A 14,970-nucleotide genomic window follows, 5' to 3' on the forward strand; every position below is an offset into this window, starting at 1 on the left:
TCTAAAGAGACTTTCAAGTGATTTCTCCATTAAAGGAACAATTTGAAAAATGTACTTTTTTCTTGAGCTCTGAGGAGTTGTCTTTTTTATCCATTACTTTAAAAGACTAAACATGGAGTCAGAAGAGTAATCTAAAAGAACTGTATCTTCAATTTTACTTATTTTTGTGAATTAGAAAACAGTTAAAATCTGAAAAACTAAAGTTGGAAAAAGAAGCTATATAAAAGAGGAAAATGATTTTCCTATCATTAATCTGACTCAAGAACAGTATAAACATCATACACGGTAATAACTGTACTTAAATATGAGTGCATCTTACATACTGGTATTTACAACGATTTCAACCAAAAAGTTCAAGACATGACCCTGAGTTGATAGGGCGCCATCTGCTTGCCCCCCAGATACACTCTTGGCTCCTCTGATCTGCTGAGGATTGCCAGCTTTCTTTTTCAGACAATGGCAAGTAGCAGCCTGAGCACAGCAGCCTACGGACCTAGCATTTGACTCTCCGGCTCACTGGTCTCCCAAGGTTGTTGCGTAGAATAAGGATAACGACTTTATATGCTCTTTTCAATTAACTGAGACCTAGTGTATGGGCGGTGGGGAGAGGAGAAATTCTGCAAATGTGCTTTCCTCTCTACACCTTTAGTGCTATGCCCTTGATTATCCACCCTTGAAGAGACAGGTGAGAGGACAACCCCATCACAGGATCCCGATACAAAGAGACTTACTGGTCCAGTTATTGCTACATTCTGCAACCGAGGATCTTCCCATTGTGTTCTTTTTATATCTGAAGAAAGAGAGAAAAAAAGATATTCTCCATCCTCCTGCATAAAATTTGATATTGCAAAAGACAATGTAATGAAAAAAATCACATTGCACATACTGTGATTTATGTAGAAGATTCTTCCATCGGTGTGAGTTCTTTCTTCCCATCCTGGCTACAATGAAGAATGTATTTCAATTATGTTAGGAAAGGGTTTTTGATGTATGGGTGGAAAAACAGCTTTGGTTATATAGTTGTTTTAATTTGCATATTCCATTCTTAGTAGAAAACATCCACACTTCACAATAGTGTTAATTATAGTTGTTGAAGAACGACTGTATTCCAAACTACAAATTTAGAGGTAGCTAAGTTAGACTGGTAGCAGATATATAAACTTACAGGTAAAGGCCCCAGGTCACTGGAACAATCAAGTGATGTCTTTCCTCTCAGATGAGCTGGAATTTTCAGTCTTGGATCTTCCTTTTTTGGTAGAGTAAATAGAGGAAACAATACACATACACAAACTTTAAAATCATGAAAGTCAATCTGTTACTATGTTTTCTAATATCAATGGATATAACTTTTATTTCATTTGCTTACTCTATGAAATAACAGGTTCTCGTCTAAAATCTATCATTTACAGGCTACAGTATTCAGTTCTCAGGTCTCAGAGGAAGATCAGTATGAATTCACCATCTCTTTCACAGAAACTATTTGGAGTATCTTCCCCACTCTCTAGGGACTGTGTCACTGCATAGGGCTCTTCTCTAAATAAAAACTGGTGTAACAGTGGGTCATAAAATTGGAGCACATGTTATTTCTGAGGCCCTGAACATGCTTCTTGACACCTATCTGCTAAGGTGTTAATTTATTAATATTTTTGAAAGATAGGAAGGTAAGCTCAAAAAGGTTATTAAAGACAATTCAAATTATTGAAAGAACACAATTTAATTTATTTGGATTTATATATTATTATCTTAATATTAATTTATTAAATAATTTATTGTATAATTTTAGTTTTATTTAGGTATACTGGTCTTTTTAAACAAACAATCGAAATCTCTTCATCTGCTGCTGATTTTCAGTCATTTTTCTGTTAGTGGTGACTCAACTGCTCAGTAACTTTAAGCCTTATCTTAAAATAAAAATAACTATTCTATGTAGTCTCATAAGGTTTTTTGGATATTATGAGATATGGATACAAAAGTACTTTGGAACCATAAGCCTCATATAAAGGGAAAGGATTATGACTAAATATCTTCCTAAGCATTCATGGCTAGTGAGCTAAAAACTGCAAACACGGGAATTCCCTGGCAGTCCAGTGGTTAGGACGCCGTGCTTCCACTGCAGGGGGCACAGGTTCAGTCCTCGGTTGGGGAACGAAGATAACACAAGCTGCATGGTGTGTCCAAAAACCAAACAAACAAACAACACCCCCCCCCCACCCCACAAACTGCAAACAGGAAGTAAATGTATCTCCATGAGAATCCCCCCAAATATTAAAGACAGGCATAAACATATGGAATAGAAATAATATTGATACTAGTAAGAATTCAACATATCTTTAAGTGAGGATGAGGAAATGTAGGGTATATTAATGTTCAATTAAAGACTATCAAGAACTACACATAAGAGACTGTTGCTGTTGTTATAAATTTAAACTGGAGAGCACCGAAGTTACCCAGGTGGTGGTTTTGGTGTTGTGGTCAATGAAGAAAGGCCTTCCGTTTGGTGCATGCCTGACTTCCCAGCCTTTGGGAAGGAATCCTTGCTCCACTTCAGATGGCTGGGTCGCCGGCTGTGCTGCATCACCCGTGGAGGCCTGTGGCTGCGGGCCTGCAGAAGAACCCTGGCTTGATGGCAGCTGGCTGCTCTCCACTGTGGCCTAGCACATCCATTCAATCACGGAGTAGCGTTTATAGAGAACACACAAATAGCTGTGGTTAAAAAGGTAACTTAATCTGCAAATAACACACACGCTTATAAACAGGCCTGAAGATCGCAGGCTCGTTTTTCCAATAAAGTGTTTTGTCAAAGTTTGTTTTTAAAATAATTTATAATTTTTCAGCTAATTCTTGAGCAGTAAGATGCTGGTTAACCATTAGTCTGTTAACCCTATTTGCAAGGGAAGCCACAGTGCCAACTGGAGAAGGTTGTCTTTGCTAGCCCAGAAGATGCATACAGGGAATTTCCCGTACACAAAAGTGGGTTCAAATGCTAGGCAGACAAAATGAATGGCAAACATATACTATGGAAATGGATACCTCAAGTGTAATATATTCATGTGATGAAATATAAGGCAGTAGTTAAAATAAACACACTGAATCTATATATAAAACAACATGATAGGGTTTTAAAACAATGGTGAGAAAAAAATATACAGAATTACATAACATCTTTGCAAAATTTGACACACGGACATAGATAATATTTTGCATTGTTTAGCTCTCTATTAAGTATGTAAAATAGGCAGGAAGAATCACCAACAAGCTCACGACGGTAGTTCCCTCTGGGCAGATGGGCCAAGTGCTTGGTTAAAAGAAATTTGGTTTTATCTGTAAGATTTTATTTTTAAAAAAGAAAATATCTAGAAACAAATATGGTGATTTGTTAATTGTGGTCAATTCAGGGTGTTAAGAAAATGGGTATTTACTAAATTATTCTCTGTACTTTTCAGTTTTAAAAAATTTCTCTATAAGAGAAATGATAAAATATTTTCCTAAACACTTACAAGGAAATACAGTAAGTCCCCTACATATGAAGTTGCGAACTTTCAAAGATGTGAATATGTGTTCACATGTCCAATCATGTAAGTTAGTTCATGTGTCTGCTGTACACTGTCACATGCATGCATCCTCTACAAGTGCTTCTGTGTACTTTACTATACGGTACTGTATAGAGTACAGCAGTACAGTATCTTTACTGCAAGCCCAGGATGTCCGGAAGCAAGCATAAAAGCAGTAGTGATGTAGCTGGTATTGCCAAGAACTGCCAAGTGATAACAGTGGAAACAAAAATGAAAATAATTAAAAGACTGGAGTGACAAGAGGAAGAAGTAACTAAAGAACCAAAGAGATTCACGATGCAGGAAACGGCAAGGGGATTTTCTTTATTTGAGGAGGCACTGTTAGTTTCTGAGGCACAGGACCCGAATGCAGAATGGTACACGAAGGATGTAGCAGCCGTTCAGAATGCAATCCAGTGCTATCGTGTCATCTATGATGAGAAAAAAAAGAGCTACTACCTAGACATCACTGGATTGTTTTTTCAAGAGGGTAGATAGAATTGAATCCAGCAAGGAACCAGAATCTGTGCCAACAATGTCAAGCGTGAGTGAAGTTGCAGCTTGCCCTCCATCTCCTATTGCTGTCGATCCTTCAGCTCTACCACCTCCCACCTCCTCTCCCTCCTCTGGTCAGTAACTCTTCTTGCCTGTTCCCTCGATGCCAGCCCCTGTATGCCAGCTGGTGTACTGTACTATTAAACTTTTCAAGGTACTGTACAAGGTAAGATTAAAAACGTTTTCTTTTTGTGTTTGTTTTTTAATGTATTATTTGTGTATGGTACAGTACTACATAGCCAATTGTGTTAGTTGGGTACCTAGGCTAACTTTATTGGACTTATGAACAAATTGGACTTACAAACGTGCTCTTGGAACGGAACCCGTTCGTATGTAGGGGACTTGCTGTATTACAAAAGGCACTCACTGTTGCCAAGGACAAAGTGTCATCATGACAAAGTTCTTTGATAGAGGCTAATCACCAAAATTATCTTTTAGCAAAATAATGATCTTAACCATTTAAACTACAAAATTACCCAGTGGGCCAGATCATTTACTTTGTCCTCCTATTCCCAACTGGGCTTGTTTTACATAATAATGAGCGGTGATTCATGTATATTAGGAATCTGTAGGAAATGGCACACAGCACCAATGTCAGAAAATAATTAGAAGCATCCAGTATATACTACAGAGTGACGTAATAGCTTCCATAGAAATATGATGGTTCAAATTATGTAAGAAAACACTTTAACGGCAGATTGCAGGGTACCTGTACAGCGGGCTTTGTCCAGGTAGTAGTTCTGCAATTGTGATCCACATAATATGATCTGCCTCTTTCATCTTGTTTTTCTTCCCAACCTGGTGGTAATCCAGATGAAGTAGGCAAAAGCTAAAGTGAAGAATAACAGGAGAATTAAATATTAATAAGAAAGAATCCTTTTTAAAAGGACCACATCCCTTTTTCACTGCTCTCTTTAAAATGAATTATGTTTTAAATAATTTACGTGTGTGTGTGTGTGTGTGTGTGTGTGTATTTTTTTGGCTGTGCCGTGTGGCATGTGGGATCTTAGTTCCCTGACCGGGGATTGAACCCATGCCTCCTGCACTGGAAGCACGGAATCTTAACCACTGGACCACCAGAGAAGTCCCCTTAAATCATACTTTAAAGTGTACAGCATTTCACTTAAAAAAACCCCAGTAGAACAGACAATAATGATGAAAGTGATAACAACACTACAAAACACAAGAAATAACCACACACCATGTGCTTCAACACAGATCGTGTCATTTAACCTCCACACAAACCTTAAAGAGATGATTAAGATTACCGGCCCACTTTACTTAAGAGGAAACTGACGCTTAGAAAATGGAAGTAATTTCCTAACAGATAACATTGCTAGCATGGAGCTGAGATTTGAACCCAAGGAGTCAAATTATCACCCTTATGTGCCAAGTCAAAAGCTACCCCTGCTTTCTTCCTGTGAGGACTTGGGAAGTGCTGATTAGTGTAGTTTATTACTAAGGAACAAAAGAAGTCTAGTTTTCCAGGTTTACTTAGAATAGTCCAGGTCTGGCCTTCCTTTTGTCTGTATTTCTTTTTGTCTGCGTTTTTGTTTGTTTGTTTTGGGGGGGGGAGGGGAGTCCTTCATTGCTGTATGCGGGCTTTTCTCTAGTTGTGGTGAGCGGGGGCTACTCTTCATTGCGGTGCACAGGCTTCTCAGCGCGGTGGCTTCTCTTGTTGTGGAGCACAGGCTCTAGGCCTGCAGGCTTCAGTAGCTGCAGCATGCAGGCTCAGGAGCTGTGGCTCTCGTGCTCTAGAGCACAGGCTCAGGAGTTGTAGTGCATGGGCTTAGTTGTGCTGTGGCATGTGGGATCTTCCCAGCCCAGGGATCAAACCCATGTCCCCTGCATTGGCAGGCAGATTCTTAACCACTGCGCCACCAGGGAAATCCTTCCTTTTATCTTTTGAACCAGATTAGACTCTTCAGGGCTTGGCCAGGTTCCCTAATGTGTCTTACATATAGAAACTATCACCACTACTCTCTCTGTTCGCTAGAGTACACTGCTCCCTAGATACACTGGGGTAGATGTGCATTGCTGACAGTTATGATGAGCTGTGAGTCTACGAAATACTGGAATTCAAGTTGCCCAGCTTTACAAATGTCTAACAGCTGGTGAGTAGACAGACGGAATGTAGATGATGGAATATCATGAGCTACTGAGACATGTAACAACATGGATAAACCTCAGAGACATCACATGATGTGAAAGAGGCCAGACACAAAAGATGGCATACTGTCATTCCACTCATATGAAATTTCTAGAAAAGGCAAAACTGTAGCAAAAGAGGGCAGATGAGTGGTCACTTGGGGCTGAGAGTAGGTATTAGGATTGATAACTTTTTGCAGTGATGGAAGTGTTCTCAAACTTGACTGTGGAGGTGTTTCTACAACTGCATAAATTTACTAAAATTCATTTTAGTAAATGAGTTTACTAAAATTTTTAAGTAAAAATGGGTGGATTTTATGGTATGTAAATAATACCTTAAGAAAGCTGTAAAAAAACAAACTTCTAATGAATGTATTGAAAAGAAAAAGGCACATAAATAGCTTTTCCAGTACATAAAATGTAAATCACCACTAGAGGGTCCATCTGGTGCACTTAAAATTGTTTCTTGGATGAGTGCCTGTCAGTCAATCAGAAATTCACCAGTTTCACTGCATAGAGGACACGACAAAGTGCAGTGGGAGAAATACCAGCTATCTCCTTAAGTGGCTCCAGGCGAGTGGAGGCGGCCAGACCTGGGGCAGTGAGAGGAAGGCTGGGGAGGGCAGTCTTTCGGTAGCATTCACCCTCTTGCTGCTGGTCAACGCTGGTCAATACTGACCGGGCCAGCTGCACAGGTGGGTGCCCCTCCTTCCTCAGCACAGGATCCGTGTCCCTCTCTTGGCGCAGGGCCCCACTTTCTAGACAGGTGAGCCACTCCTGGGTCAAGGACTTTTGAGCCTGTGCATTCCTTTACAGGAACCCATAAAAGCAAAAGCAATCCCCACTTTTCAAAATTAATATACAGACTGCCATTCAAAATCACAAATTGCTGGCAGAAAAAAGGTGAGGTGGCCATTCCAAGTGGGGAAGTGGAACATGCAGAGACCCAGCATAGAGAGGGCATTAGGACATGGCAACAGGCTGCTTGGAAGAAAGAGCGAAGACAGAAATGAAGGCAGAGCGGTCCGTGGTGGCTAAGGGGAAAGGGAGGCTGAAGGGGCCAGGAGCCTGGGTGTTTACATTTGATTTAAAAAACAAGTGGGAGACTTCCCTGGTGATCCAGTGTTTAAGATTCTGTGCTCCCAAGGCAGGGAGCACTGGTTCGATCCCTGGTCAGGGAACTAAGATCCCACATGCCGCCTGATGTGGCCAAAAAATAAATAAATGAAATTTAAAAATAAAAAAAATAAAAAACAAGTGGGAGCAAGATGAAAAGATAACCCTCAGAATGGGATAAAATATTTGCAAACAAATCCACAAAGGATTAATCTCCAAAATATATAAACAGTTCATGCAGCTCAATATCAAAAACACAAACAACCCAATCAAAAAATGGGCAGAAGACCTAAATAGGCATTTCTCCAAAGAAGACATATGGATGGCTAAGAGGTACATGAAAAGCTGCTCAACATCAATAATTATTAGAGAAATGCAAATCAAAACCACAATGAGGTATCACCTCACATGGGTTAGATTGGGCATCATCAGAAAATCTACAAACAGTAAACGCTGGAGAGGGTGTGGAGAAAAGGGAACCCTCCTGCACTGTTGGAGGCAATGTAAATTGATACAGCCACTATGGAAAACAGTATGGAGGTTTCTTGAAAAACTAAAAATAGAATTACCATATGATCCAGCAATCCCACTACTGGGCATATACCCAGAAAACACCTTAATTCAAAAAGACACATGCACCCTAATGTTCACTGCAGCACTATTTACAATAGCCAGGACATGGAAGCAACCGAAATGTCCATCAACAGATGAATGGGTAAAGAAGATGCGGCATATATATACAATGGAATATTACTCAGCTGTAAAAAGGAACAAAATTGGGACATCTGTAGAGTCATGGATGGACCTAGAGACTGTCATACAGAGTGAAGTGAGTCAGAAAGAGAAAAACAAATATCATGTATTAACACATATATGCGGAATATAGAACAATGGTACAAATCAACCAGTTTGCAAGGCAGAAATAGAGACACAGATGTAGAGAACAAACATATGGACACCAAGTGGGGAAAGTGGGGGTGGGGGGAGGGGGTTGGGGGGGGATGAATTGGGAGATTGGGATTGCTATACATACATTACTAACAAGAAAAAAATATCAAATTGTACGCTTTAAATATATGCAGTTTATTGTATGTCAATTGTATCTCAATAAAAGTTCTTAAAGAAAAAACAAAAAACAAACAAATGGGGCCCATGTAAGGAAGAGACAAACTCAAAGCAATGAGAGCTGAATCAGGAAGAGGATGGAGGCTGATAGACCAAAAGGGAGTCAGTAGTCCAGGCATGAAACTCTTAAGTCTAAGCTCCAGTCAAGGTCATGGCTAGAGATGCTACTGAGGAGGCAGTGGACAGCTCGGCAGCCTGGAGGACATGAGACTGAGGGAAGAGGAAAGGGGGCTGATAAACTCCTTCCTGGCTACTGAGCCTGCTGACAGCCTGAGTGATTGGCCCCTGCTGTAGCTTCATGTACGGGGCAGAAGCAGCTGCAAGATGCCCTGGGCTGAGCACAGAGCAGAGGCCACTGAACACCACAGTCTCAATCTGTATGCGACACCTCCAGTCCACACAGCACGTCACCCGCCAAGCCCGGATGCCATGCACAGCCACTAGCACGCAGGGACTTGGTTTTCCCACTATGAGAGAGACAGTTCTCCAGGTTTTTCTTTAAAGGGCCTACCTACCCCATATTTCCCCTCCCCAACCTCATCCCCCAGAGCCCAGATGCAGTGCTAGATCAAATGTTCATATTCAGTGTTCAAAACAAAAAAGAAAAACTTGCTGAGTCTTATATTTTTATTGAGGATTGAGGGGAGAGGCTAAAACTCACCACAGGAAGTGTAGGCTGTTCCTCAAAAGTGTAGGCTTGTAAGCTGCCTCTTCTGCTGGAATGATTCTTATATATATATAAAAAAGAACAATAGTAACTTAAGGTCTCTGCTTTGTCTTTGAATGGCACATAAGGTAGTGGGGTGGGTATGATGGTACAGAAGAAAGAACACCCACTCCACCCACATGGAGACTCTCTCAGCCTCGCTCAATACCACCCCACCCCACCCCACCACGCCGCCGCCGCCTTCCAAATTCCAGCTCACACTCCTCCCCTGAGTCCTAGACTGTCTCCTGGACACTTTCTGTTGAATGCCTAACAGAGAGCCCTTTATTGTGTCCAAAACTGGATTCGGTTTTTCCCCGTCCACACCCACTCAACCCTGCTCCCTCTCGGGTATTCCTCGTCTCAGCGGGCAGCACAGGAGGCCAGCAGCTGCCCTAATCAGACATCAGTCAGTCCCCCGACTTCTCCCCCTCCTGTCCCTTACAGCCAAGTCAGTCACCAGATCCTACGCATTCTATTTCTTTACAAGCTCTCAAATACATTTCCGTTGCACTTTTTTTTTTTAATTTCAAGTTTTCATCATTTGTCACCTTGACTATTACTGTGGCAACATCCTAACAGATTTGCCTGCTGCAAGTTTTATTTGCTTAAATCTACTCTCCATACCCTGTGCTGCAGCCAGAAAGCGTTCTGCAGCACAGATTTCATCATGTCATTCTCTCACTCTGAGCCCTTCAGTGACTTCTTCCGGTCACTAGGATAAAATCTACAGCCCAGAACACGATGTCTGTGAGCTTCCGGATCTGGCTCTTCCTGCTGGCTCCAGCCCTTCTACTTCACCATCCACCTTCTGGACATTCAAAATTACTTGTTTCTTGGAAATCCCATATTTTTTTTCTTTCCTTATGCTTTTATATGCATGCTGCTGTTGCTATCTGAAATAGTTCTGTTACTTAATGATATTAAAATTTGTAATATACGTATAAATTCAGTCAGAGGAGCCACTGTGGGATTGTTTACAATAACGAAGAACTGTAAACAATCAAAAGTCCATCAAAGGAGACTGGAGAAATAGCTTAAGGGTTACTTGCAGAAGGCAATGATGTCTGATTATTTTGTCATTGTTAGTTTTAAAAAGAGCACATCTATATTTACTGAAATGGTCCAATGTCTATGATACAGTATGTAAAAAAAGTAAGTTACCAAAAAGTGCGTCCAAGATGATCTCAGGTTAAAAAAATGATATAGAAATATGCCTGTGCATGCATGTTTATGAACATGTAGAAAATGTTTAAAACTATGTATGCCAAACCATTAATTGAGGGAGCACATGTTAGAGGTAAAATGGAAGATTCAATTCTTACTCTATAGACCTCAGTACTGTTTCAATTTTTAACCATGCCCATACAATACTTTAAAAATAATAAATTAATTTTTTGAATTAACATGCACATGGTATGAAATTCAAAAGGTACAAAAGATATATGCCCTGCTCACCCTGTTCCTCTCTTCAGAGCTGAGCAATGTTACCAAGTTTAGTTTTCAAGAAATATGATACACATATTTATTCTCTGTCATTTAAATAACTTTATAAATGGTAACATACCAAACACACTGTTCTGGTACCTTGGTGTTTTCCACTGAGCAACCTCTCTTAGGGATTGTTCCATACAACATACACATTCAAAGACACTTCATTCTTTTCAGTGGCTGCATAGTATTTCATTGTATGGATGCCACCTTTTACTTTTATAATTAAAAAAATAATAATAACAGGAAGAAAGGGAATAGGATCTTACGTGATTTATCACCAGCAAATCAATATAGCTTATCATTTAAGTCTTTGACTGACCTTTCCCACTCCTCTGACAAAAAAAATAAAATGAAATGAATGGAAGATAGAATAGATGGATGGAAGAGAGGAGGGGAAGGGAGCAGGCAGGCAGATCTGCTCTCAGGTATTCACAACAGGCATTTACATAGAACTGTCTGCACTGAAGCTTCTTAAAGGAGATGCTAGAACGGAAGTCAGCAAACTTCTGCTGCTGAGGTTCAGATAGGAAATATTTGTTGTAGGCCATATGGTCTCTGCTATAACTAAACTCTGTGGATGAGCTGAAAGTATGAAAGCAGCCATAGGCAATACTGAAACAGATGGGTGGGCTGTTTTCTAAAGATACTTTAACCAGCATATGACCAGCATGCAGTCAGTCCTCCACATTTACTAAGTGAATGCAAAGTGGGGGAACTTCAACTGGAAATGACCACAGTATCCTCGGATGCCTCTTTGTCTTCCACTGAAAGGTCTCCCTTGATAAATACGGGTTAGAGAGCTAGCCACACAGATCTCATCATGGCAGTGTGTATTAGAATACTTGCTTCTGGACCCCACAGACAGCAATTTTTATAGAGGTTGCTGGAGTGAGAAGGTCCTCTATCTCCTTGTTTAGTCAAAGTACATCAGCTCTTATTCACATGTGTGTTGGTGACATGTGTGGTATAACTGAGAAGGAGAAAAGCAACAAACACCCAGGACCCGGCCTGGCACTCATCAGCAGGATCAAGACAAAATCAAGACTACTTTGCAATCATGCCTAAACACAGCAAAACGTGAACACTGTCCAAGCCACAAAACACCAAATATCTTCCTATTCTGGCAGATACAAGTGACTGCCGTGTTTTTTTTTTTTTGCTAATTATAGCTTTAGCCTTGCTACAGATAAGATGTGAGATACCCAGTCACAGAATTATCCCTGTTTCCTGACAGCATCCAAAGTCCTTTTCAGAGCAAAGTCCTGCTTCCCTAAACCCTCCTGAAAATTGTCTAACATGAGCCTAAATTCTTTAAGTCTTTCCTAACATACTGTTACTGAGACCCTCGTGGTGCGTTTTCCCCTTGCTGAAATGAGTAATGAGCCCAACCTGTTCAATTACAGGTGAGTTCCTGGCAGTCTTTGGCTGGAGGGCACTGATTTATGTAATGGACATTTAGACTCCAGTGACCGTTTGGATTTTCCATGACTGTGCTCCGTATTATTAGTGGGAATATTTGAAAATGGCCATGCTGTAAAGTACCAAAGTCCCTAACACATTATTATGTATAATTTAAGACAATTTTTTTCTGATAACAAGAAAAAAAAAAAACTGTGAGGTGTTGGATATTAACTAAACTTACTGTGGTTATAATTTTGCAATACATATATAAAATCATCATGGTGTACACCTGAAGCTAATGCAATGTGTTATGTCAATTATATCTCAATAAAACTGGAGAAAAAGATAACACCTTATGTAAAAGTTAGATACTAAATGGAATAATATATAATATAAAACCCTGAAACTCCAACAAAATCTAAGAGCATCTTACTGAGCTGGAGACTGGCTGGCCAGTGGCTGAATTTCCACAAACAGTGAGTCTGGCATTCAATTCTTCTGCAAGATGAGTCTGGACATCCACATTATTTGATGGTGGAGATGAGGGGAAGGCCGGATGGCTGTACATGGTGGCTTCATCTTCTCTTATAATTTCCCAGTTCTAAAATGAACAGAATAAGCTTAAGCCACACATACCTTAATCTACTGCTATAACATATGTCTATCAACAAGAACAAGAAAACGACTGCTACCTCGGAAGACTCTCGGTTGTCAACACTTTCTGTTTCCTCAGATATCTGCCTCCTGGTGGTAAATGCCCGCTGGGCTTGCAGTTGAATGTTACCATTCTCAGCATCTGTTAGGTTGTCCCTGCATTAGAAATGTAAAAGCCATCACCCACGTCTGAAGAGAGTTAAAATAATAGTCAAAGATTCTGTTTTCATTTTTAAAAAATACCTGTATTAGATCAGAACTTATTGTTTTGGGCCAAAGGCTGGTTCAACATGCATAGATTAAGTCCTAGGCACAACAGTACCTTCAGAGTACCTAATGGAGTTAAAGTTTTTGTGAAAATGTGTAATGTGTCCAATATTTTTGTTCATCACTGTGCCTAGGATAATATCTCACATGTACGGGCACTCAAAAATACTTGTTGAATGAATGAATACCTGAGAGTTTCATAAATAATTTCATTATATTATTGTTTCGCCATGTTCTTACAAGAGTAAAAGCTAAAGTAGCCCTAAAAGTTCATAAAACAGAAGCTTTAAGAGTTATATATACATCTTCATGAACCAGACAGTAATATTTTCCAGAACTGATCTTAAGCCAAGAGTAGAGTTTCCCACGTATGAATGCAGAGGGCAGAAGGAAAGACAGTGTAAGAACATGTAATTAAAAACTTAACAGATTACAGATTAAATGGTATCTATCTGTTTTTGATCATATACAGTAATGGGCCTGTTCTGAAAAAAGAGAATAATAAAGGTGTGTCTGAATCTAGGAAACGTATGGTAAATCAGACTGAACACCCTTTCCCCAGTTGTTTATTAGTTATACTATTCTAGATAGTTGTGTTCAATCTAGCCAGATCATAAGATCTAGAATTTTGTGCAGGTATTTAATAACAAAATTATTGTTTATTTAATGCCATATAAGCCCAGGATAGTCAGAAGGCCAGTTCTTACTGTACTGTTGCTGGAGAAAACATAATGGTCCTAAGGGAGTGTCTCACACTTTTTTCTCCTAAATAGCCGATTTTTGCTGGCTGAAAACATCAACCACAGTGAAAGAAATGTGATTCTGCTTAAGTCAGGCTTGCTGAGGTATGCAAAAGGACGATGTTGCAAAATTTATCATGCTTTCAGTCTTGCCATCTGTATGCCTTTCTACAGAGATCAATGCCTCTGTGACATGAAAAACCTGGATCATTAATTTGCTTTGGAAGGATCTGAGAACAGAAAATATCTACGAAAGTGCTTGGACTATATCAGACACAAAATACCAAAGCCAAAAATTAGAACGTTAAGGGACAAATAAGAAAAATTTTATGGGACTTCCCTGCTGGTGTAGTGCTTAAGAATCTGCCTGCCAATGCAGGGGACACGGGTTTGAGCTCTGGTCCAGGAAAAGCCCACATGCCGTGGAGCAGCCAAGCCTGTGTGACACAACTACTGAGCCTGCGCTCTAGAGCCCATGAGCCACAACTACTGAGACCATGCACTGCAACTACTGAAACTCGTGCACCTAGAGCCCATGCTCTGCAACGAGAAGCCACTGCACCGCAACAAAGAGTAGCCCCCGCTTGCCACAACTAGAGAAAGCCTGTGTGCAGGAAGAAAAATAAATAAATAAATAAATAAACAAACAAACCTTAAAAAAAATGCTATGTCTGTGTCAGAAAGTAGAAGACTAAAGAAAGACTTCATAAGGTTATAAGGAAGGAGAAGTAGGAGGATATTTGGTAATAAATAAGAATGATGGGGGAATTTGTAAATATGTACCTACAAATACACAGTCTGATGATAACAAAAGAAAAATGTTACTGAGGAGACATAAATCAGAACACCTCAAAGGCCATCCTGTCCGTGATTTGGGCACACTGGAAATTATGTATACACTGACCAGACTGGCAAATGGGTGTTTACCAAAAGACCTTATTACTAAGTCCTTTAAATTTTATAAATAATTTATGTTTGAAAAATATTGTACTGTAGAAGTCAACATCTTATTATATATTAGTAACAGACTACAAAAAATCTCCAAGATTTTCTAAATTAGCCTCAAGAGAAAACTGTTTCTTTTGTGGCTAAGTAACAATTAAAAACAGAGATAACTGACGATCTATTAAAATAAAGAAGCAAATAGAAGGGTGGTATTTGTGACTCAAATACTTTTTAATACTATCAAATCATTCTAAAAAAGAAACATCTA

General features: G+C 39.8%; 1 protein-coding gene across 6 annotated transcripts in view; it reads right to left on the minus strand.

Annotated features, from left to right (window-relative positions):
* NEDD4 (NEDD4 E3 ubiquitin protein ligase) overlaps positions 1-14,970 on the minus strand; it is a 124,452-nt gene that overhangs the window by 16,723 nt on the left and 92,759 nt on the right. For all 6 annotated transcript variants that reach the window (XM_057722394.1, XM_057722399.1, XM_057722395.1 and 3 more), the window contains 8 exons: positions 12,789-12,906; positions 12,530-12,697; positions 9,157-9,222; positions 4,816-4,935; positions 2,448-2,651; positions 1,166-1,246; positions 887-941; positions 732-790 (listed from right to left, as the gene is read on the minus strand). In XM_057722394.1, coding sequence (XP_057578377.1) covers positions 732-790; positions 887-941; positions 1,166-1,246; positions 2,448-2,651; positions 4,816-4,935; positions 9,157-9,222; positions 12,530-12,697; positions 12,789-12,906 — 871 coding nt within the window. The remainder of the gene's footprint in view (positions 1-731; positions 791-886; positions 942-1,165; positions 1,247-2,447; positions 2,652-4,815; positions 4,936-9,156; positions 9,223-12,529; positions 12,698-12,788; positions 12,907-14,970) is intronic.

The sequence above is a fragment of the Hippopotamus amphibius genome, chromosome 2 (genome assembly GCF_030028045.1).
Source record: "Hippopotamus amphibius kiboko isolate mHipAmp2 chromosome 2, mHipAmp2.hap2, whole genome shotgun sequence".
In the NCBI taxonomy this organism is placed as follows: Eukaryota; Metazoa; Chordata; class Mammalia; order Artiodactyla; family Hippopotamidae; genus Hippopotamus; species Hippopotamus amphibius.